The sequence below is a fragment of the Megalops cyprinoides genome, chromosome 3, assembly GCF_013368585.1.
Source record: "Megalops cyprinoides isolate fMegCyp1 chromosome 3, fMegCyp1.pri, whole genome shotgun sequence".
NCBI lineage: Eukaryota > Metazoa > Chordata > Actinopteri > Elopiformes > Megalopidae > Megalops > Megalops cyprinoides.
Window position 1 is genome coordinate 28,123,950 of NC_050585.1, and position 27,615 is coordinate 28,151,564.

Consider the following 27,615-nt stretch of genomic DNA (forward strand, 5'->3'; position numbering starts at 1 on the left):
TTCAAAATGCATACATGTATGCATACAATGCATACATGCACATACTCTTTAAAAGTAAATGATAATGTTTACATTATCAAAATACAACCAGTGTAAAGGTTTGTAAGTTTACCTTTTAAATACACCTTTTCAGTGCTGATTCACTTTTCCCTTCATATTTTCACACAAATGGTAGTGATTCAGTGCCTGAGACTGCATCTATGACTCTCTCCGTCGTGGTCAAAACGAAATCAAATGTTCTGGATCCTTAAATGCAGATCATGAGAAGGATAGAATGGGAAGAAATGAAAAGTGAAGAGACGGGTTAGAGAAGAGAAGAGAAGAGAAATATTTAAATATTTTAAAATATTTAAATATTTAAAATTAAACAGAAAAAAGGTGAAGATTCGCCAGCATGGCAGTGGCATGAACAGCTGGAGGTTGGCTGTTTTAAATTTAAGCTACACTTAATGTTATTTTTTCCCCCATTTTCTAAACATATCCTTAAATATGCCATTCTATTTCAGTCTCTAGTAACATGGTACTGAATTGCCCTTGAATTATGCGTCAACTACGCTAGTATTTGTTATACCTGCTTAAATACATAAATCACCATTCTCCCTAGGCATAGACCCACACTGTATTAATGAATACACAAATAGACAAAGTGTAAGGTCATTAGCACCACTAATTGTAGTCCCCTCCAGCAAAGTAGCAGCAGATTTAAAAGAAGAAGTCTGTTTCTGGGTGCATCTGCTCTACAAGGGTAGCAATCCATAAATCACTGGCAAAAAAACACAGTTACATTGATCACAGCAGGTAGCTGCCGAAGAAATGCATTTTAAAACGAACATTGCTTTTCAGGTTCAGTTTCTCACACTATGTTGTTATCTCTGTGACCGCAAGGCCATCGCCATGGCCCCAGTGCTTCCACAGGTTCAGCGACAGGTGCCAGTGGTAATGATCACCACAAAAAAAGATACTGGCCCCAAATCCTCACTCTGCAGATGGCAAATTGCATGTCTTGGTGTCCAGGGTGTTTAAATGGTGTTCGGGTTCGTTCTCTCCTAAACTCATTTGGCAGGGTCTCCCCGAACATGTGGCACAGCAGTGACATGCTCTAATGTGTGAGCCAGAGTGTAAATAATCCAAGGGAGGAACTACAGGAGCATCTGAACTGCGGCACATTTTTCATTTGTGGCCCCTTTCCTACATAATGGAGTTCTCCTTATAAGATTGCTGTGGCCGCACAGTCCAATTGCACAGAACCTGAGGAAAACAAGATCATGATGAATGCACATTAGAGAGAGACAGTGGGATATGAACTCTTGTAGTGCATTCAACAGACCTCCTGGGCCATGGTTCGGGCAGACATCACTTATCATGTAATCCCAGAGACAAAAGATTGAAGAGTCTATCATTTGCCAAGTGGATCGCTTTGCCCCATAAAGGGGGGAAATTCTCATTGAACCATAATGTTCAGAGCACTGGTGACCATGCTTGATGGTTGTATTGAATCAGGAACTCTACATTTACATACAGTCTTTTGAGTCCTCACACTTGTGACTCCTCAGAGGTCATTGGGACTGCTGACATTATATGGGTTAAGGGTCATAGGGCAGCAGTATGGGGAGGTGGGCAACTTGGTAACAAAGAGACTGCAGGTTTGATTGTAAACAGGAAGTTGTCGTTATTCCCTTGGGCAAGGCACTGAGCCTAACTGGCATCTGTTAATATCTTGTTCTGTACAATGGAAATATGTACAATGTGAAAAAAATAAATAAAAAAATCTGAAGTGACTCACACATACTTCAAAAAAGCCTGCATTCTCAGCACACACTGTCAACTGAAAGGGATCACAAACCAACTTCTGACATGTTATTACACCCTTATTAATAAAACATAACCAACAGGCCAGCTAAAGTATGGCATGCATTTACTTGCCAACTAGCGTCAGTGCCGTGGTATTCAGTTATGCAACTCATCCATGAGATGCGAAAGAATTTGATACGAGGGTTATTTCCTAATTATTAGCTGAATAAGGATATTACATTTTCCTGGCAGATGACTTCATGGTGTTTAGATTTTGACAAGCAAGGACAGTGAATTTTGCTTAACACTTCAATCTGTGGCCACGGTAATGTATCTAGTTACAAAAGAGAGAGCTCTGTAAGCTTGGTGCTCGCTTTTCATTTGCTATTTCCAAAAATCAACTTGAAATTTTTATTCATGCATACAGATCAATTCATGCTCAGATAAACATTTTTTGCTTCCCAAAACTGTCTGAAATTCACCTTGTTATCATGAAGCTCTATAAATGCAGCGCCTGAATTGACATCCTGGTCAAGTTTCAAGTGTTTTTCATTGTGTCCATGTGCCATGCATTTCACTGGATCAGTGTCTCTATGGAAGCACTTCTGTTCCGGTGCAACCCATTTCAGTGGTGTACACATGCATACCATCGCACTCGCATGTGTGAGAAAGATGAGAGCATCCCATTAGAGGTGTTATGGTGTTGCGTGTCAGAATAGAACACATCAGCAGCATGTATGCAGAGTGAGCCATGAAAGTGAACACAAGATTTCAGATCCATTTCCTCTGCTTGGTTTTCAGGGAGAAGTCATTGAACTGTATGAAATTGTGAGTCACAGTCACCATTATGGCAACGTAATGGAGCATGATTGGCAACGTAACCAGTCAATGGAATCATGTAAATCATGTAAATATGTAAAATGTGAACTAGAAACTGCTCTGGGTAGCTGATTTAATATAAACTCTGCAAGTCACCCTGTGTAAGGGTGTCTACTAAGCAGATGAATTAGGAATAATAATGTTGCCTTGTTCCCCTCACTTCCATTTGTTTACAGTGCCTCAGCCATCAAGTGTTTGCCTATTCACACAATCCTTGGGACCTAATTCAATCAGTCACTAAGACACAACTGAAATGACTCGCATATACCACAAAAGAGCCGGCATTCTCAACACACATTCTCAACTGAAATGGATAACACATCAACTTCTCAAATGTTTTTACACCCTCATTAATAAAACATAACCAACACGTCAACCAAAGTATGGTATGCATTTAATTGTCAAATACCGTCAAGCCCTGGCAACATTAAAGATTCCACATCCAAGGAGTTTAACCTAAGATTCTATTTTTTGGATGTGATGCAGCTTGAGGCCCCGTTGGGGTAGGGTTACTGTATTAGAGACTATATTATTAAGGATGTCAAGAGAAACTACCTCAGGGCCGCAGGTAGGAGTCAGCAAGGAGGAATCCATTTTGTCTCCTGTAATTCCCTGACCTGCTCCTTTGATCAGTTAGACACTCTTAATATTGAAGCCCCCACCCCCCAAATTAATTTACTTTTATTGGTAAGTCCTTATTCACAAGGCTACAATGTCTCTAAAATGCTAGAAAGTTTTGCCTGATGTTTGGCTGTTTCAATGAAGAGAGCAGATCATGATTTTTCCCACCCTGCAGATGCTAGGCAGTACAGCAATGGAAGGCCACCTAAGGGCCCTCCCCAACCAGCAATGCCCAGGGGTGCTTGCAGGCATACCTCAAGAGGTCCAGGAGGTCATCTAGTGCCATCTACAGGCTGTGAAAATAAGGACGCTAATATATACACAGACCCATCTTCACTGCCCACAAAACAGATTAAGGTGTCAAATGGGCAAATTATTACCAAATGGGCACTTCACCTCCAGAATTGCATAAAATGATATAGCCATTTCACCCGCTGAGGAGCTGGATATCGGCACGTTCCCAAACACAGTTTGAAAACCATCCAGCATGATGTGCACTGTCAAGCCAACTTCACAAATTTCTTCAATGAGGAAGGACTAGAAGCTATGTCAGACCATAACAATGGCAGGACTTTAACTGATCTGACACTTGAGTTTAACATTATTCTTTCAACTGAAAGCAAAATACAAAGATCAGCAATGGGAACATTGTCTTCTGCTTATTACCAGTTTTTAGCACCAACAATAATTGCAACTGTCACAGCTGGTTGTCAGTTAAGCAAAAAAAGATCACAGACAGCCTGGTTTAAGCACTGCAGCACAGAATCTATAACAAATACTTGCACATGTTTACAAAAGATTATATATAGAATGGATTTCATGATTATGAGAACAGGTGCAAAGTAATCATATACATTTGCATATCATATATATGTCTAAATGTATATTTTTTAAGATGCATGGAAACAAAGGAGAGTCACATAGTTTTCAAAATGTGATTAATTATACAAAGAAAACTTCCAGTCACTTCATTGACTGGCATGATTTTCATGTGTACACCAATAGTATTGATTATACAATAGCTCCCTCTAGTGCATTCAGTGGAATTTGCAGAGGACACGTGTCAACACCAACAATAGTCCTTAACACCCTTAACATATTTTTCACACGTACTATTGGACTATTTTTATACTCAGACAGACCCATTCCAAAGAGTGAACAGACATGTCAATTATCTAAAAACTCTTGACACTACTTTACACAGATGCAACACCAGACTGAATAGGTAGTCAACTTGGTGAAATTTGATGGGTGTGAACCTGAGACCTGGCAAAATGTCCTTAGTCACGCTAACTACAGACTGCATTATGCCTATTTTGTTTCTTGTACCAAGGAGTGGGATGATGGAAGTGAACAAGATACATGATGCTAAGAAGGCAACATGGTGAACATTAAGAGAATTTATATCCATGCAAGTTGTCTTCCTTTCAAATAATGGAAGAGTGTAAGCACCACCCGTTCCAAACCCTTCAAGAGTTTAATTTAGCATTGTGAAAAAAACAAAGCCAAGAATGAGGAACATTCAGTGACTTTTCCCACCAAATTTAGTTGCAGTTTACAGGTTGTTTAGGCTTCTCCCTCTCCACAGGCTGTCTGAAAACCATGAACAAGAATTAGTTCAGGTTGCAAGTAGTTTGGATAGTAAGAACTTTGTTACCTCCATGGGACTAAGCTAAGCACCACTTTCATAACTTACTGTTATTGTGTTAAACTGTTGTATTTCAAGTGTGCTGCTTAGAACAAGGATTCACACAGTATAGTGTGATCACATGATTGTTATTGTTTTTGCTCTGGTTGGGTTCATGAGTGCACTTCAACTGCTAGTCTAATTGGTTGTTTAGGCTTACCCCTTTCAACTGGCTCATGAAAGATTGCAGGTTGAATTCCCTGGTAGGCCACTGTTGTTGCATCCCTGGGTATCTTATTCAACCTTAACGGTCTAAGAAAAATATCCAGTTGTATAAATGGATAACATAAAAACTGTGAGTCTCAAGAGAAGCTTACAAAACTATTCATTAAATAAAGGTAGCACTTTAACTTGATACAACTCCCAGATCAAAATACTCACAAGGGATGTTTCACTAGCTTCCTGACAGAGGAAACCGAAAACCTCACATGAACAACTAAGTACGTTTTTTCAGATTGGTTTTGAAATCACAAGCCTACATACTAAGTTTGTGAATTGTTGCCCTTGTAAATGCAATCCACAGAAAACCCCTACAGCCGTATGGGCACCCATGTGGATGCCAGTTAAGAGTACTCCTTCAGTGTCGACCCAGAACAAATCAACTGTTGCAGAACCACTGGACTGTAATTATCAGCCAGGTGCATGGAACCTGAAACCTTTCACTTAAGTCAGCCACAAGTTTCAGAAAGACAACAATCCTTATTACAACTCTATAGATTATAGAATGTACATATGTGATATAGGAACTGTGAGAAATAGTTGTGAAATCACTCTTGACAATTTTGAGACTATAGTGAGGGCCCTTGTCTTCAAGTGAAGTGCTATGCTGTACGAATCACCATACTCTTGGGAGTGATGACCATACTAATGGACCTTGACACTCCGCCCCAACTAAGACTGGCAAACTAACAATATGGAGATCACAGTACAGTACACATACATCCCACCTCTACTAAGATTTAGCTGTTCAGATGCTAATACCAAGTTCTACATCTATCTCTCTGCAACAGATCTGGCCTTTATTCCCTGCAGGCTAAAAACAGGTATGATACAATGATCAGGTATATACAGCCTTAAGCCTTTAAGTTCCAATTCTAAGTATGACACCATTGCACCCAGAGCAAATCAAATTGCATATGCACAATATGAGCTCTGTACATTTCCTATAAGGGTGTCCACTAAGCAAGCAACAGGTGTAAAAAAAAAAAAAACAAAAAAAACACGTATAGCCAAATATAGCTTCATAAACAACTTTAAAGGTGTTGCTGCTGTCAGGTGCTACCAATAGAACAGCCGAAATTACTGACAGCATGATCACACACTTCTCAAAGCCTCAAATTCTTATAACCAGATTTACATACCACCGTGTTAAAACAAGACAGGGAGCACCAGCTCGAGGTTTATGCGTACTCCATCGACAAACCAATACACGCGGCTTTGAAAAACTACTGTGATGTCAAACAAAGCCACACAGCAGCCATCCCCCACCCATTCAGCATGAATTCTCAGGTTCCTGATGTGCTGTTGTTTCATGGTAATGATTCCCAGTGTATTAAATGACAGACAGCTCCTGGTCCATTTCAAGTTTTATTGACAATGATGGAAAAGTCCACAAAAAGACCACGCTGCAGCTTAGAACTGGATAACCTGGCCCTGAAAGACATAAAAAATTACCATTAGTAGGCCATACAGGTTTTTCAGTATATTCATTTACAGTTTAAATAGTTGAATATTCAATCAACAATTGTTTGACCAACCGACTCACATTAAGGTGCTCTTCAAAAAAACTAAGCACTGGGGTGATTTACAATGACGTTTTTTCTTTAATAAATCAACATGGATAACTACACAGAGTACAAGAGTGATAACACATTCCTTGCAGCTGGTGTATTTTCAAATGTGAGGTAAGAGTATTTTTTCCACACACCAATTTAACTGGGTGAAAAACAAATTGTACACCAATTGTAATTGTGGTCACTAACTGGTGGATAGGAGTTGTGGCACCCAGTCACTATCAGTGGATGACACGGCCAATATCAAACCCAGGCAACAAGCCTGCGCTCAAGACAAGCGTGCCGACTGAGCCACTCACTTCCCCAGGAATACATTTTTATAACTCCCCTCAATAAAGCAGGACAACAGGTGAAATAACATCTACAAGCTTACACAATTCATTGCATATTCAGCCTGTTTGAGCAAACACACCATTACCTGCTACATTCAAAAACATTATGGCCAGCATCTGCCTTGTGCATGTATGCCAACACTAAATCCCCACAATCAAGAAGTGTTCTGATGAAAATGACGCCAGACACCACAACACAAACTGATTTCAATGACTGTTAAGTAACAGCATAGTATTAGAGGTGAACCATTTTTCTGTTGATGTGTCTTTGTGGTTTTATACATCAGGCTTGTTTTAACTGTAATCAGTCCATTCCTGAAATTGGAAAGCTTTCAAATAAATGTCTTCTGGAACTTTGTTTATCTGTCAGATTCCAACAAGCAGTCAATCTTCATTGATGAAACACTGCCATAAGGGCACCCAAACATAAGTGACTGTTGTTCAATAAGACTATGACACCAGCACACTTTTTCCCAACTGGTCATGAAGACCACTTTCCAACAACAAAAACTAAAAACAGCCAAGGCATTCAACAGAAATGAGCCCACAGTACCAATGCCCATTTGAAGCAAAGCTATTTGATCACAGACGAGGTCAGTCATTATAGTTCAGAAAAATTAAAACTATTAAGCTCCAAAATCTTATGCTGCAAGGTATCTTTCTTACCTTTCTCTTTTTGTCTCCTCCCAGTTCAAAGTGCTTGCATCTCTTGATGGCCAGCATTCTTTTGGACCTGCAGTTGGGCTCCACGCACTCCAGCCTCAACACGATCTTTTTCGTGGTCTTAGCCTGACACAGACATTCAATCATTTAACCACGTTATATACATGTATAACGTCATACATGCTAACTCTAGCCTGCAGTTTTGCAAAGTGCAACTTACAAATATTCAGCAAACAAGTGTCTTTCTCGTGAGTTATGGGAGCCACGAAAAGATCTGAACACACTATCACCTCCGGTTTACAATCCCACTGTTGAATCAATTCACCCTGCTGCCCAGCCTAATGTAATTACACTGTAGAGACTCGGCCGATAAATTACCTTCTTCCGGAAAATAGGCTTCGTTTGACCACCATAGCCACTCTGCTTCCTGTCGTATCTCCTCTTACCTGTAAAGACAGACATGGGTCAGTGTATGGAGGTTTTGATCCACTGTACTTCAGCTGTCTCAGATCAACTTGAAAAAGCAGTTATTTATTCTTACTTGTACAGTGAAACTGATTTGTGTGCAGCTAGCAATGAGGACGAGCGACATCAGACACAAAAACGTAGACCTTCCGCTTACCCTGTGCGTAAAGGGAGTCCTTGCCCTTCTTGTACTGGGTAACTTTGTGAGGCTGGTGCCTCTTGCACTTCTTGCAGTATGTCCTGCGAGTCTTCGGCACGTTCACCTGAGACAAAGCTATGCGTTAGAGCACGGGGAGAAACACTACATTCCGGGTAGCTCGCTCCTTGCACCATGGACAACTAACATTAGCGGAACGCTTGAATAAAGTTTACACAAATAGCTAGCCCTACAAACGAAAAAGACTTTCTGCGAATACAGTAGGTCCTATTCCGGAAGCTAGCCAAGTCATATTTGAGTGGACTCCCTCTTACACGGCAACAGCATGAAATGACAAGTTAGGACTGTGATCAAATGTCAGCCTGCTTTCCATTGCACTGGATATGAAATTAAGACAGCCACGTACGGTGACGTAAAAATAAGATTTAATGGCATTTGGAATTCAGATGTTCACCGTGCTAACTTGTAATTGTTGTAGTTGTAATTTAGCCACAACATATGCCTTGAACTCGGCTAGGGGGAAAGTAGGTAGCTAGCACAGAAACCGAGGAATGAATTTCGATGTTTCAGGCCACAGGAGTAAATATGTGTATAAATAGTCTCTACGTATAACCGACTGCCTTCTAGGATGGGAAAAATGGAGTAATATGGAATTCAGAAGAAATTCACTTCAGGGCGGCCATATTTTGCTGTATAGTGTTCAATGAAACCAGTGACACTTTTAAAATAAACCATCACCATTAATGCTACACTTAAATGGAACACTAATGAGATATGTGCGTCGGCGAGAGAACATACGAAACATACAGTACATCAACACGCTAACGTTAAATACGAGTTCGTAAGATTGATGTAGATTGCTAATAGCGTCGCTGCTGAACTTCTTCTCACCATGTTTGCCCTCCTGTAGCAGAGGCGAAGAGGAGGAAGTCAGGTTCCGGAAGCACTTTCAAAGCTCATCTGTAGTCTCAAATGACTAACCGCATGATGCAAACGGTTGCCATCGTGTGGCGTGGATGTATAAAGCCAAAGACAAAGAGTTCAGCGTGAAACATCTTTTATCACACGGAAAGCTGTGTAAATGGAATACTTTGAATAACTATTACATTACAAAAGTTGCTTTCCACTGATGGGCATGCATCACACAATCGTTGCCATCAGCTCGATAAAAAAGATTGCATTTTACAAAGGAGCAATTATGCAGGTCACATAGAAAATAATTCATCCATTCAAATATTCATTCTACCATTGCAATATAATCTTATATTGCTTATCCTCCAAATTAAATGCAAGTAAAAAAACAAAATATTTATGTAGACTTGGTTCATTAGGATGCTCCAGTGCTTAACCTCTGACTTAAGACTTCAGAAGCTAGGGAAGGAATATGAAAATAAGCAGGAAGCAAAAGGGGAAATGAGTAAGGCCAGTTCTTATGAAAGGGTGGGGTTTGGTCTCTAGCTGCAACAGACACCGGTGGAATGAGAGTGTATAGGCTTATGTGCTGTCTCTTCTGGCCTCACGATACAGTCAATCTACTGTCAGAAAGGAGGTAAGGTCCTATCAATGCTATCTGCACTGTCAGCATTAGGGGTCCCACTATAGCAGGTTGAGGGTGGAGTGGATTTGGCTGCACTGTGGTAGAACTGCAGATGTATCCAATATTCTTCATTCTATTGCACCATAGCAAGGATACTGTGTTACTCGTTGGCCTCCATGGAAGGCTACATTTACCTGCATGAGGCAATAATTAGTCTCTTCAGACGTTTGTATAATAATGATAATAATGGTAATCAAAGCTGTGTGCCTGCTTTCTCCAGTTATTGCTCACATATCATGTAAAGTCTGAAGCCTGCCTCTTTTATTGTTCTAGTAACAGTATTTATTTTATAGTTTTATTGTTCTAGTAATTTATTAATATTATCCAAATAATAACCAATAATTTTTCCTCTATGGAGGATTTCCCCTCAGATAGTTACCCAAAAGGTTTTACATATCTTGGTTACTGGCTATGATTCCATCTTACCTTATGGTATTTTTTTTACCTTTAAAAAATAAAAATTGAATTTATGTCACTTGTTATTGTAATTAATGCCCATGTGGCTAGAAATAATTAATGTTGCATTTATTTGTAGTTGTGTCTATTTGTAGTTGTAATGTTCATTATAGTAAAAAAAGAAAGGTATTCCCTAAAACAACAGGTGCAGAACTCTGTTTTGGATGATGTGTAGGCATGTGTGAATCTATAAAGATAGAGAAGTAAGAATATGGCGTTTAGTCCAATCAAACAAGGATCTTTCGTCTAATTAAATGACTCTTTGATTTAATGAGCTAATTAAGAGCTTGAGTGTAAGGCAAATCAGATGCCCAAGGCTCTATTTGAAACTGTTTGAGAGAAAAAGTCTCTAGACTCTACCTCTCATGTTTCCAGTAATTTCATATGTGAAGTGAACATTCTGCTATGACGTTAAAGAGGTCACATCCTCATTAAATGTCATATCAAAATCATGCTTTCATTGCCCCTTTCTTCACTCTTCTTCAGTGGCTCTGGCTGAGAAGCTGACTGTCCTACCATGTGGTTTGGATCTGTACACCTGAGGTGTATTTAGCATAGTGGCTAGATGCAGAACTACATTAATTCAGATAGTTTGGTCTCCAGAGGAGCATGGTAAAGCATGTTTCTGGTGTCATTGTTTTTTCCAAGGAAATGTGAAGTGCTGGGAAATGTGAAAGACAACCACTGTCACTATCTGAAAACAAGACATGGTTGTGTTCTACCAATTGAGATTATCATAGTACATTAGTCACTTCAGCCTCAGAAGATTGGTCTAATGCTCGGATTGGCCACTTCAGATGCGCAGGATGTCAGTGGCTTTAATAAGTCTAAGACGCCCTTAGACTGTGTCTGGAATTTGGTGTTCCAACACAATACCGACGGCTTCCATACCACCCTTGCTAATACAGACAGCATGACAGGATTAGCCAGTTAATGCATGGGAACATGCTTCACCCAGAAACATACAGAAGAGTTGAGAGAGGCGGTGTTTTCAGGGGGCGGTTAAACTAAACTGATTTCATCAGCAGAAGAGTGGGGGAGAAACTAAACCACTGGACTGCTTTCCAGCTTTTTACAGCTGATTCAACAGTTGTGAAGGGGCTATTGCACTACAGTTTTTAGCAAATATAGACTGATACAATTCTAAAGAAGAGCAAAGTCCCTTTGCAATATGTTTTATGACTCCCCACATGACATCAAAATATACAATATGAGGGGCAGCATGTTCCAACACACAAATGTCACCCTATGTTTATAGTGTTATGCTTTCAAATAAATGCAAATATATTTAGTCTCGTATGCATTCATTACCAGATACTTACTAAAAGCTAGTGTTTTTCTCATGAGCAGATTTCAATACAACTAAAGTACATTCTGTTCATGATCCAATCTATGTCAGGATGCTTCTAATGAGAGTCATAAGACTCTAAAACATAAGAATATAAAATTTCAATGATGAAAATAGGTCATTCAGCCCATCTGTTTTCGTTAAATTTGCCTGTAGTCTAAAGCAGTGGTCCCCAAAGATGTGCCCCTGGCACAAGTGGCTTTTTTTCATTTTTGTGCCTGCAAAAGGTGTTTGTCATGCTGGTGAAGCATGTTCAAAAATAGGCTAAAATGAATGCTTGTGCACCTTTCCTTTCTGGTACTGGTGAGTAGCCTAATGAATAATAATGTTCTGCTGCTCATTTATCAATGTCATGATTTTTAAGTATCTTTTTTGTTCTGTGAAAATGTGGGTTTTGCCATAAGATAGATCACTCGATTACCTGTAGCTTATTGACCTCCCTGCCCCAATGAGGCTGAATTTATGCGTACTGATAAATAATGTTGAGGATAATTGGTCAAGCATCCATTGCACACTGGTCCTGAACTCTCTGATGGTCTCTACTCTGCTACAAATAGCAGAAAGGCATTCCATACATTAATACCTCTCTGCGTGAAAAATACCTGTGTCAATGTGAACTTTACCCTCAACTAATTACTGACAGATCTTTAGCAAGATCACCAAAAGGAACAACATTCAGTCTCTACAGAACTACACTTCCTACAGCACCTTACACAGATATGATACTTCTTATCATTTGCTTTATTCTAAGATGAAGTCTATTTCAAATTCTCTGAGATAATTTTGTTAATTCTGGCTGATCTCTCACTTCACAGTCAAATGCTTTCTGAAAATGCAAGTATATGTTATCATGAGCCCGATCTGAATTGAGAAATATCCTTTAAGTCCAAAAGACTTGTTTAGCACAGTCCTCCCTTTTAGAAATTTCTGTTGACAATCCTTCACGACACTACTCGATGAGAGGAGCTGTTGTGTTTACTGAACATGTCAGCCCAAGACAACAGCATCTGGTGTCTGTTACAATGCAAGTTAGGCACTTAGAAAGTCGAGTCTAAGCTGTCTGAACATATTCCCTCTCTCAAAGAGAATGATGTGTATTATTCACAGAGGCAGTCTGCCTCTGTATTTTACCCCCGTTCACCCCTTATTTATTTATGAGTGACAGTGCTCAGTGTACTATAAAGAAGATTCTTATTGAGGCCTGAGAAAACTTCATTCTTCTTAGGAACATTTTTTATCTTCAGATATTTTCCAGAGGTTTAATATTGGAGTTTTCAAGCAATTTAACACTGCAGTTCAAGCTGCAAAGTCTTCACTAGTGTGTTTCAAAACTCAACAAACTGCATTTCCGTGCCTGAAGTGAAGTATTGTACTGCAAGAATGATGCAACTTTCCTGTGTTTTCACAAAAACCTAGATGAATATGATAAAAGACTGTCAAAATACAAAATAAAATTGAGCTGAAGAGAGACACATACAGCAGATTTATTTTACTTTAACATGTAAGTAATTTTTCATTATGACACCTCTGATACTGTATGTGGGGCTGTTATTGCATTTTGCTTCAATATTTTTGTAAGCTTCAATGATTTGCAAGATTTGTAACATAAGAGAAATGTTTATTATAAAAACGATACATCCTTGTACCAGTTTGCACAATGTGACACCACAAGTATGAATACTGAGACATTAAAGGGAAAGGCACTTGGGACAAGCTTGGGGTGACAAGATGTGTTAGTAGTGTGCCGAGTAGCTGATAATCAGCAGCGGTTGACAGCAGGAAATGGTTAGAGGAGCTTCTTTCAAATGGGCAACTCTTTACATCTGTATACCATAGTCTGCTCAGACAGATGGCTGACAGAGACCTGCTATTCTCAGCTCATCATCTGTTAGTAATTGGGACATAAAGGTAAGGCCGTTGGTTTTATGTAGAAGTGAAATGCTCAGTGGAAGAGTTGCATGTGTTACGTGAAGAGGAACAGCTTGAAGGAAATGTGAATGAAAGGTTTGCTGCTGTAAGTTTGCTCCTGGCAGTGTTAGAATTTTGGTAGAGTATCCTCTCTCAATATATGCATGCATGTATGATGGGCAAAAAAAGGTTTTAAACACAACACAATGATTGAGTCTGTGTATTTGTGTCTGTGAGAGCATGTAAATGCATTATTACACTGGGCTTCTCTAAGTGTTAGATGCTGAGGGTTTGATCATGGTTAGCAGAGTTTGGTAGAAGCTGTCAGCCAACAAGAGGAGGGGGGAATACCACACTGTGAGCTTCCATTCTCGTACTGCAGGACACAAGTATTGTGATTTTTCGATAAGAGAAACATGGATATCCATACTCTCATCCTCCATGCCCCTTTTTAATCAACAAAGATGCTATAATATCTGAGACAAGAATGATTGCAGAGATGAGTATAATTTTTATAGCTAAAAGATGACTTGCTTTCCCAGGACTGAAATAATTGAGAAAGGCAAGGTTTCCATTTAGTACACTAATGGTGCCAGCCAGCAAACTACCAGGGGATTGCCATCTTTCATCAACCTCCTTACTATCTACTATGTCAATACTACTGGATCTAAATAGGGTGTTATGAAACTAGTTTTGTGGACAGCTTCAAGGAAAGGAAAATTAGCAATAAAATGGATTTGGGATTTAACAGTAAATTTAACAAAAAAAGTTGGCTAGTGCTAGAACTGGTGAAAGCAGGAATGCACAAGTAAAGGAAACCTTAAACAATGGGTCTTTATTATGTCCAGAGGTCATGTTCCAGACCCCATGTTACTGAGAGGCATTAACAAGGCTGTTATGATGGTAGTATGCAGCAGGGTCATCCAGAGAATGGATGCATATAGTTACTGTATTTCTTACAGTCTAATGGCAAGGCAGAGCTGAATCAGGGAGATTCTGTGACTAGTTTGTGAACACAACAGTTCTCATTGTCTGAAAAGTGTATGATTTAATGTTTATCCAAAATCCATTTTGATGAATATTTCTACATTTGTACATGCACACATTATGTGTAGGAGATTCAATACGTTCAGTGCAGGCCAAGGGAAGGCCTTGTGTTGCTTAGCTATGTCATGCATTTTCAATAGGGATATAAGAAATGAGGTAATTGAGGAAATTATGCTTGTTCAGTTGCAACAAGCATAACAACTTTATAACTGACAGGAAACACATTCGGACATAAAAACTCTGGACAGGGGATCATTACAAATCTGACTGATGTGAGACAGATTTCAGCCCCTTGGTTCTGGCTTTCAGTTTCACTGTTTGAAGCAGAGGGACACATTTAAAGCTTGTTTGTATTGCTCTAAAGTAACAATCTGTGTTCTGTCTCCAGAGCCTAACCCTAAGCTGACTGGACAATGTCAGACAATATACTTGAAGACATTTTTATAAAGCGCTCCCAGCAGAAGAAGAAAACATCACCTCTAAATTTCAAGGAAAGGTTGTTCATATTGACACAGGAAAAGATCTCCTACTATGATTACGATGCGGACAAGGGGGTGGGTATTCATAAAACCAGCAGCTACATCACTAAGTATCTACTGAGTATCATTATATTTCTGTTGCTCTGTTGATGATTATCATTTGTTTTTTTTGGGGGGGGGGGGGGGGGGGGGTACTGCTATATCTTCATAGAAATAGTTGGTCTTTTGCACATATATGTCATATGCACAATGACATAATGCTGATTATCTGTAAGATCTATAGGATCTCCATTTGCACTTAAAAGTGATTCTCTGAGAGTATAAAACCCAGGGATTGGGACCAGTAACTGGCAGATGTATACCACATTTATAAGTCAGTCCTGTAAGGGTCATAGACTAAGTGTGTTAATGGTTTGTCCAAATAACCACTTTCCCCAGAGCTGTTAGCCATTGTTCTGTTTTGTTAAAAAAAAATCTTTCAAATTCCAAACAGAGGTATCAGTTAAGTGATATTTGTGAGGTAAAACTATCAATTAACTAAGGAGAAGAAGAAGCCGCAGGTGTGCTCTTTAAATGCATCAATACACTGATCGCTCTCCAATCTTCTGTTTTTACTTGGCATCCGTGCAGAAAAGGAAGTGCCTGAAAGGGTCGGTGGACATTGAAAAGATCAAGTGTGTCGAGACAGTGCTTCCGGAAGAGAGCGCACCTGCAGAGCGACAGTATCCCTTCCAGGTCAGTTGCATCTGTTTGACACCAGTGTCCTGCAGTGCTGACCTCCCTTTGTACCCCACTGAAGCCACTGATCTATATATAAGTATCTATTCCCACAGAGTTTGGGATATTTTAAATACTGAGGATTGTTGGGGGGGGGGGGGTGTTGGGCGGGGGACAGCAATACCACATTGGAAGTCAGGCTGAATTGACTTAACAGCTTGGGGTAAAAACGTTTGCTGATTTCATCTGTTTTTCCACTCCATTAATTTGATTACTTATTATTCATTTGTGCATTTTATTTATACTACCCACAGTTGCACACCCTTTGTAATCCACTAATACAAATGGATTTTTGTCTGGGTAAGGCACCATGTTCTAGCTCCAGTCTGAGGTATCAGTAGAGGAAATAAAGAGATAGCTCCAAAAAAAGATAAAAATATGTGCCTTACTGTATGTCTCTATGATGACTTGTCTTCTCACCATCACTTGCACTGGCATGGTTTACTGGACCTGCTATGTTGATTGAGTCATCTCCACACGTACATGATTGATAGCCACAATGACCATACCTCTTCTTGACTGGCAAGTATGCTTGCCCTTTCCACTTATGCAAACACTGCTTTTCCTTTTGCATAAGTACAGCACTGGAGAGTACTATTGCACAGGAGATATTGAAGGTGACCAATAAACACATCACTGCCTGAACATTAAGCCTGGAGAGCAGTTGCAGAGACAACCAGAACCATCAGTCATTGCAGACCTCTGAGATAGTAATTCTTTGCTTCTCATGCTAACCATGGAAAAGCAAAAAGGAGAAGTAAAACTTGCTCTCCTTAAATTTCAGGCAGAGCTGACTGGCAGGTTTCAAGTGCACAGCTGCAAACGGGCTGCCAAAGCACAGGACCTGAGCACCACTTGTCTTCAAATGCAACTGCCTGTCCAGACTAAACTACCAAATGCAGGATCTGTTTTTATATTATTAAGAATTATTTTTAATATTAAGGGAAGTGACAGTCAAGCTTGGAAACAAGAGTGATTTATAATTATCAAGTCTAGTTGCACATGATGTAACATTATATGTTATTTGTTTTGACCCAACCTCACTTTCAATATGAAGACTATTGTTATATTCGGAGCTCTTGTGAGTGCAGCCAGTGTCATTTTGATGTGCACAGTCTAGTGGGTTTCATTTCCAACTTCCTGCAAAAAGGCTTTGTGCCATACAGTCAGAAGAGGACTGGGAGGCAGCGACACAGATGTACAACTCTTTAAATAGCACGGCATTGTGTGCATTGAAGTCATTGAAGACCCATGCTAATTCACTCAACCATTTCCTTCTCATTTTTACACTTTTCCATATTGTTGCTTGTATTACCAGCACATACCTCCTGTGTTTTAGCATGTGATCATTCTCATTTTGAAGTCACTGTATAACAGTTTCTCCAAGAGATCTACAGGAAACAAATTAATATCCACACTAAAAGACTCTGATCTCAAGTGATGGCCACCTGAACCTCTTATTTCCAGTTCAATATGCAAACTTTTGAGAATTTTGTGAGAATTGGAAGAAAATGATTGTACACAGTAGTGTGTCAATATCCTTTTAGAGAAAGATGAGGAAAACATAGAAAATGATGTAACCTATTATTCTCTCCTCATAGATCATCTATGATGAAGGACCACTTTACATCTTTGCCAGGAACGATGAGATTAGGAGACGCTGGATACACAAGCTAAAACACGGTTAGTGGTTGCTCAAGCTTAAGCCTGGAAGAGGTCTAAGCCAAAACCATAATTACATTTGTCACCTGACTCAATTCAGTACCAAATGAGAGAGTAGGCATAGCAAAACCATGGGTATTCCCCTTAATAACAATGCAGGTTATATCCTGACTGAGTTTTTAATGTAGATTTTCCCTTCGGTGCGCAAACAGCTACTAATTTATGCCAGTTCTATTGATTATTCATTATGAATGTTTGCCCCCACACCTCCTCTGGCCACAGTGGTACGGTTTAATAAGGACCTGGCACAGAAGTATCACCCATGCTTCTGGATGGATGGGATGTGGTTGTGCTGCAAGCAGGAGGTCAAGCAGGCCATGGGTTGCCAAGTGCTGGATGCCAGGAATGGAGGTCAGTGGTGCAAAAGAGCACCAAAGCAGGTTCCTGCACAAACCATCATTAGTGAGCATAACTTCACAAACTAAAGCTTTCAGTCCTTTAAGTCATGCAGCAGGTGTTATCCACATCATCTCAGTACTTCTCTAGATATATGAAAGTTTCTGTGTCTGTGTTGCTGAATTAAACATCACACATTTCTGTTTATACTACTGTGCATTGCTGTTTGTAGTACGAATACAAGTGATGGTTTCTGACTATATGCTGACTTAAGTCCTTTGAGACCTGTGACGGTTAATAAGTCATGCTGAAAGGTAACTAAAACCAAAAGCAAGAAAACTTCAGCTAAGCTGTTTGGGGGATAACAGTTTAAGACAGAAGATATGGTCCCGATTGCTGTTATCATTACCATATATCTTGGTCTCCCCTCTCTCTACTTCAAGGATGTATGAGTAAGCGACGGAAATCCAGGAAACCCCCACATCCTACCCCAGAAGAGGTTTGTATTGTTGCCCCACAATTCTTTAGCTGAGGAAATGAACACGCTAAGGTAAATGACTTGTTACCCTTTTTCCCCTGATCGCACCCAGGAGAAGACTCCCAGGCATGTTCCTCCACAGCCCCCACCCCCACGGGCCACCCCAGGCCAAGGAAAGATAGTTATTGCACAGTATGATTACACACCCATGACTGAACAAGACCTGGAGCTGAGAAGGGGAGAGGAATACACCATCCTAGAAATGCTGGAAAACCACTGGTGGAGAGCCCGGGACAGATATGGGTGAGAGACCCAGGGGGCCAAAGAGCAGAGTGCATGGGTGGAGAGTGCAGTGGCAGTGGGGTGGTCTCTTTATTACTTGAACTGTATATAGCAAAAACACAATATGCCTTCCTGTTATCATGTGCTGTAAGATTGCAGTTGCATAGCTCTGCCATGGTGGCCTAATGTGAGGAATCTAATTGATGAATTACAAGGGTGGACGAACATTGGCAAAGAGGGGTCTGAAGGCATGCAACCATATATGAATATCTAGAGCAAATAATTTTTCTAAAACTGCCTGCAAGAAACAAAAAGCAATTACCCTGCCTGGAGTTCATCTTTATCTGTTATTTAGATGTATTTTAAAAGAAACTGTATTGCAGACCCCCAAAAAGGAATGTCTGATGTGGGTATGACTTGTTCTGGCACATTTTCACTATTTCTGTTTTTTTCTCTAGCAAGGAGGGCTTCATTCCCAGCAATTTTGTTTTCGAAGCTGGAAATAAGCTTGAGAACTTTGAGTAAGTAAGACATTCAGCCGCATCAAGGCCTTCCGGAAAGAGACCAAACACTATAAGCCAGGGTTTTCCCTGCCTATCAACATGCAAAAATGCTGCACTAGAGAGGATTTCCTGTACATGTCAGAGGTTTTCCTCCAGAGACAGTAGTACTTTACCACTGCTAAACACTCCTGCACAACTCAGCTGAGGACATGCACTTTTTACATCTACAAATATATGATTCTTCAGTAGACACACAGTTTATTTAATAAATGCACAGTCATAAAACCAAATCTGTATTTGGGTTTTGACCATTGAAAGATCTTAATTTTCTTGAATTCCAAAAAAATAATACCAGAAACCCTCAAATGCCTAATATAATGACATGTGAAGACACCATGCATACATTACAAATTATGTGACATAATCTAAGAGGATCTATTTGTTTTATCAATTTACCAATAAAACGTAAACCTGGATGACAACTATAGAGCTGCGCTGAAAACTTTTCTGTTTCTTAAATGTTAAGTGTAATATGTGAGATGTTTGTGTCAGAAGACTCTGTGAGCCATATCAAATGTTTAATTCTTGTTACCTCATGTAATGAAATTCATCAGTACATATTAACTATCATTGGTTAACAGATACAGTACATGCAAAAGGGTGTCTGATGACTTGGAAAACATTAGCAAGTATACTTAAAATGCAGATTTCGTATTCATAACCCTACTTTAGGATACACAGGAACCAGTAATTAATTGACAAAGTCCAGATCTGTACAAAAAAAAGAAAAAAGGAAGAGAGAAATTATTGAACATAATCACACAATGTTCCTGAACTGAGACGAGAAAGAAAGTCCTATGATGTCTGGTGGCCTTATGACACTGCCCCTGGTGTTGAAAGCCTGTCTGTTCCTCTCTTCCCTCTATAGATGGTATTGCAAGAACACGAACCGCAGTCAGGCGGAGGAGCTGTTAAGGACAGAGGTGAGTGTTGGCCCCTTTGCAGGAAGAGACAGGAATACTTGTCTTCAACTCTTGGAATATCTTTTAATTAGCATTATTAACCTATGTACAAGTCAACAATAAATAATACCATTAGGCTGATGATAGTACTAGCACAAATGTGAATTTTTTTTTATTTCTAGAAGTTACAGATAGCCCTAAAGAGATGCCACATCCAGAGCAGTATTCTGTTATATCATCTTGAGCAAACTACTCTTGCTAATCCAATTAATTAACGACCAGGTTAGAGTTAAAACAAATATACACAGGGACTTGCTAGAACCATGGCTGTGAAATGTGGGCAAACTATGCATTTATTGGTAAATGCTTGATTCATTTCCTTAGTACAAACAGACTTTTGCTCTGACCACAGGAAGATAAGAGTACATGGAAACACAGTATAAAAGTGTGTGCATATTTTTTAAGTCAGTGGGTGTGTGTTATCTGAGCAATCGTTCGCTTCCAGACAAGATCAAAATGTAGAAAAGACTAATCTATTCATCCATGTGTTTGCAGAATAAAGATGGTGGGTTTTTGGTGCGAGATTCAAGCAAAGCTGGAAAGTACACCGTCTCAGTTTTCACCAAAAGTGGAGGGTAAACTCAGACTACGCTTGATAATAATAATGACATTTTATACCAATAAAAATGAGTGCTCGTGTGTAATTAGACCTTGAGGTAAAATGAAAACACTTGTGAGTTCACAAAAAGGAGAACTGCAAGGAAGTGAACACTAAAAGCAGAAACATAAACCGTTGGAGGAAAAAACATGTAAATTTCTTTCATGCAAAACCTGGATGGATTTCCAGGCCTTCTGGGGCCTTCTGCAGTGTCTCTGACTTGCAGTTCACAGCAACCAAAGCAGAAGTACTGTAAGCCTTGCTTCAGAAGCCCTGCATACAGCAACTACAAGGCCCTCTCTAGCCCTAACAGTGCAGCACTTACGTTCTCATGCTTTCCTCTCCTCTCTAAGGGACACAACGGGCAGCTGCAGGCACTACAACATCTGCATCACACAACAGGGCCTTTTCTACCTGGCAGAGAAGCACAACTTCAGCAGTATTCCCGAGCTCATAAACTACCACCAGCACAATTCTGCAGGTGCTCTTCAACCCCAAATGAGGGGTTCCCCTCTCATGCTGATAATGCAATCTAAAAGAAATAATTCACTCCCTTGGACTATATAGAACCTTTAGTACCTGTGAAACCTTCTTTCTGTGACAATGTGAATACTTAAATACCTAAACGGATTTGCCAGACACACTGCTGTGTTGTCAGGAAGGGTTCATAGACAAGCTTTGAATAATCCCTTCAGCTCAGATGCAGTTATCATAAAAATGTATCATGAATAATCTATGTATTTTTTCAAGTTTTATTTTTAATTTAAACAAAGTACACATGTATTACTCATTGTTTAACGTTAAAACAAGGAAGATGAATATTTTACCACTCTAAACCCTTTAAGAACAAATGCAGCTGAATACTTTACAGCTTGCAGGACAGTCTCTGTGTTTTGTGTGTGCCCCATTTGCAGGGATGGTGAGCAGACTGAAGCACATTGTCTCAAATCAGGCCCGAAGCACGCCTTCCACTGCTGGCCTGGGATATGGTGAGTGCTTGGGCAATTCCTTTCAACATCAGAGTGAGAAGCCCAACAAATGTCCTGGATCTTGACCTGTGTTTTATCCTCCCATGCTAACTGGGTAAACATGAGTACAGTTTTGGCACTCCTACCTAGATTAGATTAGATTACATTAGATTTCCTTTATTGTCATTTCTGAACCAGACAGTGATATAGTAGGTCAGAACACTTTCAATGGTGCCCTTGTAGAAGGTGGTGAGGGCCAGAATGGGTAGGCTGGCCTGCTTGAGCCTCCGGAGGGAATGGAGCCGTTGTTGGGCCTTCTTGACGATAGTGGTCGAGGACAGATCATCCGCCAGGTGCACTCCCAGGAACTTGGTGCTAATGACCCTCTCTACGGCCACACCATCCACGGTCAGCAGGGGGTGGTGCACTATGTGGGCCTTCCTGAAGTCGATGACCATTTCCTTGGTCTTGTCAACATTCAGGGAGAGGTTGTGTCTGTTGCACCACACTGTCAGCTGCTCCACCTCCATCCTGTATGCTGACTCATCACCTTTGCTGATGAGACCCACCATTGTAGTATCATCAGCGAACTTGATGATGTGGTTGTTGCTGAATCGGGCATTACAGTCGTGGGTCAGCACGGTGAACAGCGGGGGGCTCAGGACACAGCCCTGGGGTGAGCCTGTGCTTACTGAGATGGTGCTTGATGTGTGGCTGCTGACTGTGACTGACTGCTGCCTTTGTGTCAGTCAGGAAGTCCAAGATCCAATTACAGGTGCCAGTATCCACCTCTAGCAACCTCAGCTTTTCCACCAGTTGCTGTGGTATGATAGTGTTGAAGGCTGAGCTGAAGTCGATGAAGAGGAGTCTGGCGTAGGCATCTCGGTTTTCCTGATGGGACAGGGTGAGGTGGAAAGTGGTGTATATTGCGTTGTCTGTGGACTGGTTGGTTCTCTAAGCTGTACTGTAACTGTAGGGGGTCCAGATTTGTGGGGAGGCGGGCCTTAATGTGTTCTAAGACCAGTGAGAGCGAGTGAGAGCGAGGGACGGAAGTCATTCATGCAGACTGGGTTGGGTTTCTTGGGCACAGGTATGATGGTTGCACTCTTGAGGCAGATGGGCACTACTGCTTGGCTGAGGGAGATGTTAAAGATGTCTGTGAAGACATCCTTCAGCTGTTCTGCATAGTCCTTGAGAACATATCCAGGTATGTTATCTGGACCTATTCCGCTCTCTGGCTTCAGGTAACTGGGAGATTGACCCACACCATCTCACCTTCATGAAGGTGCTGGGTAATGGTCAGTACGGTGTGGTGAAGTACGGCAAGTGGAAGGGTCGGCATGAAGTGGCTATCAAAATGATCAAGGAAGGCTCCATGTCAGAGGATGACTTCATCGAGGAGGCCAAGGTCATGATGTGAGTGTGGGTTTGAGGCGATTGTTGGCAGTCAACACAGCTCAATGGAGGCATCTTGTGCATGTCATCTTGTGTGAAATGAACTGCACCATAGGTGTTGCAATTTAGTCTCCTTTGTGCTTGGTCAAACTAGGAGACTCTGTCACCAGAATCTGGTTCAGCTGTATGGTGTCTGCACCAAACAAAGGCCCATTTACATCGTGACAGAGTTCCTCTCCAGTGGCTGTCTGCTTAATTACCTCCGGGATACACTCAAGAATCCAACGGCAATCCAGCTCCTGGAGATGTGCAAGGATGTGAGTGAGGGTATGGCCTACCTGGAGTTACATCAGTACATCCACAGAGACCTGGTAAGTGCCAGAATGCTCTGCTCTGCTTAATAAACCATAAAACCATGTTCGTCCCCATGTATATCCATCCATCATTTGTTTTCAGGCTGCTAGGAATTGCCTGGTCGCTGCTAATGGGACAATAAAAGTCACTGACTTTGGAATGTCAAGGTAAGAATTCCACAATTCTATTCTTTAACTAAAATCATCAGTGGTAAGATCTAACATAATAGAAATAATATATAGCTGGATATTTACTCCAACAGTTCACGTTAAGAACCATGCTAAATGCCACAATGGCAATGCAGCCTAAAGAAGATGTAGACTAGGTGCCTTGTTATGTAACTCCTATACCCAAATGCCATACTTTAACCCTTTTGCACGTACAGTGAAATGGGTATGATCATTCTAGAGTCATCCCTATAGTGCATGGTCAAACCGGTGTGATTAGAACACTAGATTGAAACGGCTATTTACAAGTGATGCAACAAAGAAACGTTCATTGTAAACCCATTGCTTTTTCACATAAAAACATTCCACAAATACAATATGATTATTTTTCAATGCAGATTCGCATATGTTACAACATAAGTAGCATAACACAGTTCTGACTCTCAAATTGGAAAAATTCTAGTTAACGTTAGCTTTGAGGAAACAGTTCTGACTCTCAAATTGGAAAAATCCTAGCTAACGTTAGCTTTGAGGAAACAGTGATTTAATGTTAGAAAGTACAGCAAATGTTGTACATAGCAAAACTATGAGAAGCTTAATAACGTGTATGTTATTAAAATACTGAAATCCTGTGTTTCTGGGTGTGATTAAATATTTCAATATATCAAATACTGTGGTATTCCATTTTTTTTCTATGTTATACTTGCTTAGTCAACTGAGCAGCACGACTGCACTGATGCATCCACGGATAAAGCAAGTTTATTCATCTCCAAAATAACGTATACAAATATTTACTATAAACAATTTATATCACATCATGTATTCTTAAAACTATATTTTGAAATGAGACAGTTAACATTTATGTATCTATATTTCTGAGTACCACGAAGCATATCCACATTCGCTGATGTTTCGCCCACCAAGGGAAATGAACAACAGACTATTGTGTGTGCACATACAGAATACTGGGTTTGGGTATACATCTGCTGCTATTCTATATGTACTAAACCAGTTTTAGTAAAGGATAGTAGTTCAGATATTAACCAACTTCTATGCCTTCTTAGTTGGTATAACTAACTGGGCTGCTAGCACTGGGCAGAAAGTCTGTTTATTATGACGTCATAACCAATTTCTAGAACGGCAGATGTGCACAAGCTAAAATAAGTCACGCTAGGGGGCAGTTGGAAATATTTTAGAAAGGGTTGAACACAGTTTCTAGGTCCATCTCCTTGCTGTTCCTGGCCTGTGACATCTCTCTTCTTCCCACCTGTTTCAGATATGTACTGGACGATGAGTACACAAGCTCTGTAGGATCGAAGTTTCCTGTGCGTTGGTCTCCCCCAGAGGTCCTGCTCTACTGCAAGTTCAGCAGCAAGTCTGATGTCTGGGCTTTCGGTCTGTCTGAGTCACTTTCATCTCTCACTCTCCTCTGCCCTTCCCTTTACGGCACGCATCTGAATTGTATTTGCTTGCGATGATTTAACATTCCTTTCTTCTCAGCAGGGCTTTTTGGAGTTGGCTTACTGGATTGTTCCTCATTTTTCTCACCCACCTAGGGGTCCTGATGTGGGAGGTCTACACCCAGGGCAAGATGCCCTATGAACGCCTGAGTAACACAGAGATTGTGGATAGGGTGTCTGGTGGCCTGCGCCTGTATCGCCCCCAGCTGGCCAATGAAAGAATTTATGGTATCATGACAAGCTGTTGGCATGAGGTGAGTGCTGTACTCTTGATGAAATGCATCAGAACCAGTCTTTTGGGTAGCCTCTCCACCATTTTTTAAAAGAGATCAATCAGTGACAAGAATTTTTTTATTTTTTTTGTTTTTTGAGTCCTCTACTATACCAGCATCCTTGCCACAACCCTTTGTGAAACGCTTTTCATTCTTAGCTCCTAACTTTGTGCGTTGAACATCATAACATATGTTAATTTCGTTGATTCTTAGAAACCAGAAGAGCGTCCAGCCTTTCAGGACCTTGTGAAGACTATTGAAGATTTGCTGTATGACCTTCAGTGAGAGGGCATGTCAACCATGGACATGTACCAGTCCGCTTCTTAAACTGCTATTGCCTCACAGAAGAAAAGTGCTCAAGAGCCTCTAATATGATGATGATCTGACACAGTCACTAGTAGCAGGACATCCACACATCTGAAGATCTGGAGGGCTAGGCCTCTGCTCATGCAAGTAGTCTTCAGCTACAGATCTCAAAAGGACCAAAACAATGTGAACTGCAGATTAATTTAAAATGCTTGTGCTAATGGAAAGCTACGGGACTAATCTCTAGGCCTCTGAGTATATTTTCGATAGGTGACCACGATGTGCAAATGGTCTTTTATTTTATGTAGATGGTAATAGACATAAGCAGCAACTTGGTTCATTCTTAATTCATTGTGTGATACACAATGTTTAAATGGTGCAGATAAGTGTTGTTTCAACAAATGAGAATTCATGCCTCGCATTGTAGACCATGCTTTAATAAATTTGGACTACAGTCAATTTATCTGGGTGTGGATAATTCAGTTTGTGAATTACCTGGGTAAGGGTCAGGAAGCAGACACATTATTGACAAAGATGGCAACAAATTATGCTACCACTGAAATTAAAACTAGAATTAAGCCAAATAATGCATGTTTGTTGTTGTTAATGGTAAATGTTACTTGTCTATATAAAAGGAATATAAAGAATTAAAATGACATTTTGTGGATTATGTATGTTTTCAGTCATTCATACCACTTCACACTTCCCTTCATGAACCCAGATAATCAGGAACTCACCATTTTTGTACTGCCCTGTACTTTTCTCTCACAAACAAAGAATGCTACATGAAAAATTGTCCTTGAGGTCTATATATTGTGCTTTGTACAAGTCTGGTTGGTAACAAAAACAGTAGAAACAGTTATCAAAAATAGGATTAATACATATTGTTATTAAAATGGTAGTAGTAACTAATGCTAACCATAAACTAGAAGGCTTTGACAAGACTCTGAAAAGACTTTTAAAAGACTAAATGTAAATGTACTAAAGTCTGACACCCTCTCACATCTAAAGACAATGTGTCATTAGTCACAGAGTTTTTAGTCACAGACTATGACTTTGCAAAGACTGGGGATCTTGCAGGGTCACTATTTGCAAGACTGCAACTAGATTCCTTTTGAGATTATTTCCCATCATGCTCCTGGCAGAAATTTACAAGAAGAGAAATGGAGCACAAGCAGAAGCAGCTTTTGGCCACAGCTGCCCTTGTGTGTGCTGTGATTTCTACGGCAAAAACAGTCAAAAAGAAAAACACATGACACCGAAGAATGTGAACACGACCCTGGTTGTGTGAACGGGGACAGCAATTTCTGTCCGTTCTACAAACGGAATTGGAGGTGAGTTATGACAACTAGCTCAGTAATTCATATTCTCATGACTTGTTCTGCCATGCAATATGGCTAAAATGCACAACTTATTGACCAATATTGTCATTTAATCATAATCACCAACTAATTGGTTACAATCACCTGTTGTTTACTATCAATATGTCTGTGATCGAACACTATAAGTAGATAGTTTGTAATAGCACCATGCATGGCTATCTATTCATAACATTTCATCAGGTGATGGTCATTAAATAACAATGGTGGCCAATTAGCTGTGGCATGGTGCCATATTGTATGACAAAACATGTCATGAGAATACTATGACTTGGCTCTGTGCTACTACTTTTGGATTTGGTGGAATATGATTCAGTTAATTATAATAATAATTATAGTAATATATAATAATAATTAAAATATAATAATAATT

At 40.2% G+C, this 27,615-nt stretch overlaps 2 protein-coding genes across 4 annotated transcripts; one reads left to right on the plus strand and one right to left on the minus strand.

Moving 5' to 3' along the window:
* Nucleotides 1-6,546: 6,546 nt before the first annotated feature.
* Nucleotides 6,547-9,308, minus strand: rpl36a (ribosomal protein L36A). Its single transcript, XM_036524801.1, has 5 exons — nucleotides 9,280-9,308; nucleotides 8,389-8,494; nucleotides 8,145-8,212; nucleotides 7,770-7,892; nucleotides 6,547-6,631 (listed from the first exon to the last, which is right to left on the minus strand). The coding sequence occupies exons 1-5, from the start codon at nucleotides 9,280-9,282 to the stop codon at nucleotides 6,611-6,613; spliced, it is 321 nt and encodes a 106-aa protein (XP_036380694.1). The 5' UTR covers nucleotides 9,283-9,308; the 3' UTR covers nucleotides 6,547-6,610.
* Nucleotides 9,309-9,858: 550 nt separating this feature from the next.
* LOC118774353 (tyrosine-protein kinase BTK-like) lies at nucleotides 9,859-26,396 on the plus strand. 3 transcript variants are annotated; one of them, XM_036523676.1, is made up of 18 exons: nucleotides 9,859-9,937; nucleotides 15,133-15,298; nucleotides 15,854-15,958; nucleotides 17,602-17,683; nucleotides 17,945-18,073; nucleotides 18,502-18,557; nucleotides 18,649-18,839; nucleotides 19,277-19,339; nucleotides 20,250-20,304; nucleotides 20,839-20,918; nucleotides 21,295-21,422; nucleotides 21,856-21,930; nucleotides 23,154-23,325; nucleotides 23,459-23,675; nucleotides 23,761-23,825; nucleotides 25,102-25,220; nucleotides 25,382-25,539; nucleotides 25,771-26,396. In XM_036523676.1, the coding sequence occupies exons 2-18, from the start codon at nucleotides 15,158-15,160 to the stop codon at nucleotides 25,840-25,842; spliced, it is 1,908 nt and encodes a 635-aa protein (XP_036379569.1). In that variant the 5' UTR covers nucleotides 9,859-9,937; nucleotides 15,133-15,157; the 3' UTR covers nucleotides 25,843-26,396. The 3 variants fall into 3 exon arrangements, with proteins under 3 accessions (XP_036379569.1, XP_036379571.1, XP_036379570.1); XM_036523678.1 differs by lacking the exon at nucleotides 9,859-9,937 and adding an exon at nucleotides 13,238-13,290; XM_036523677.1 differs by lacking the exon at nucleotides 9,859-9,937 and adding an exon at nucleotides 13,640-13,697.
* Nucleotides 26,397-27,615: the final 1,219 nt, after the last annotated feature.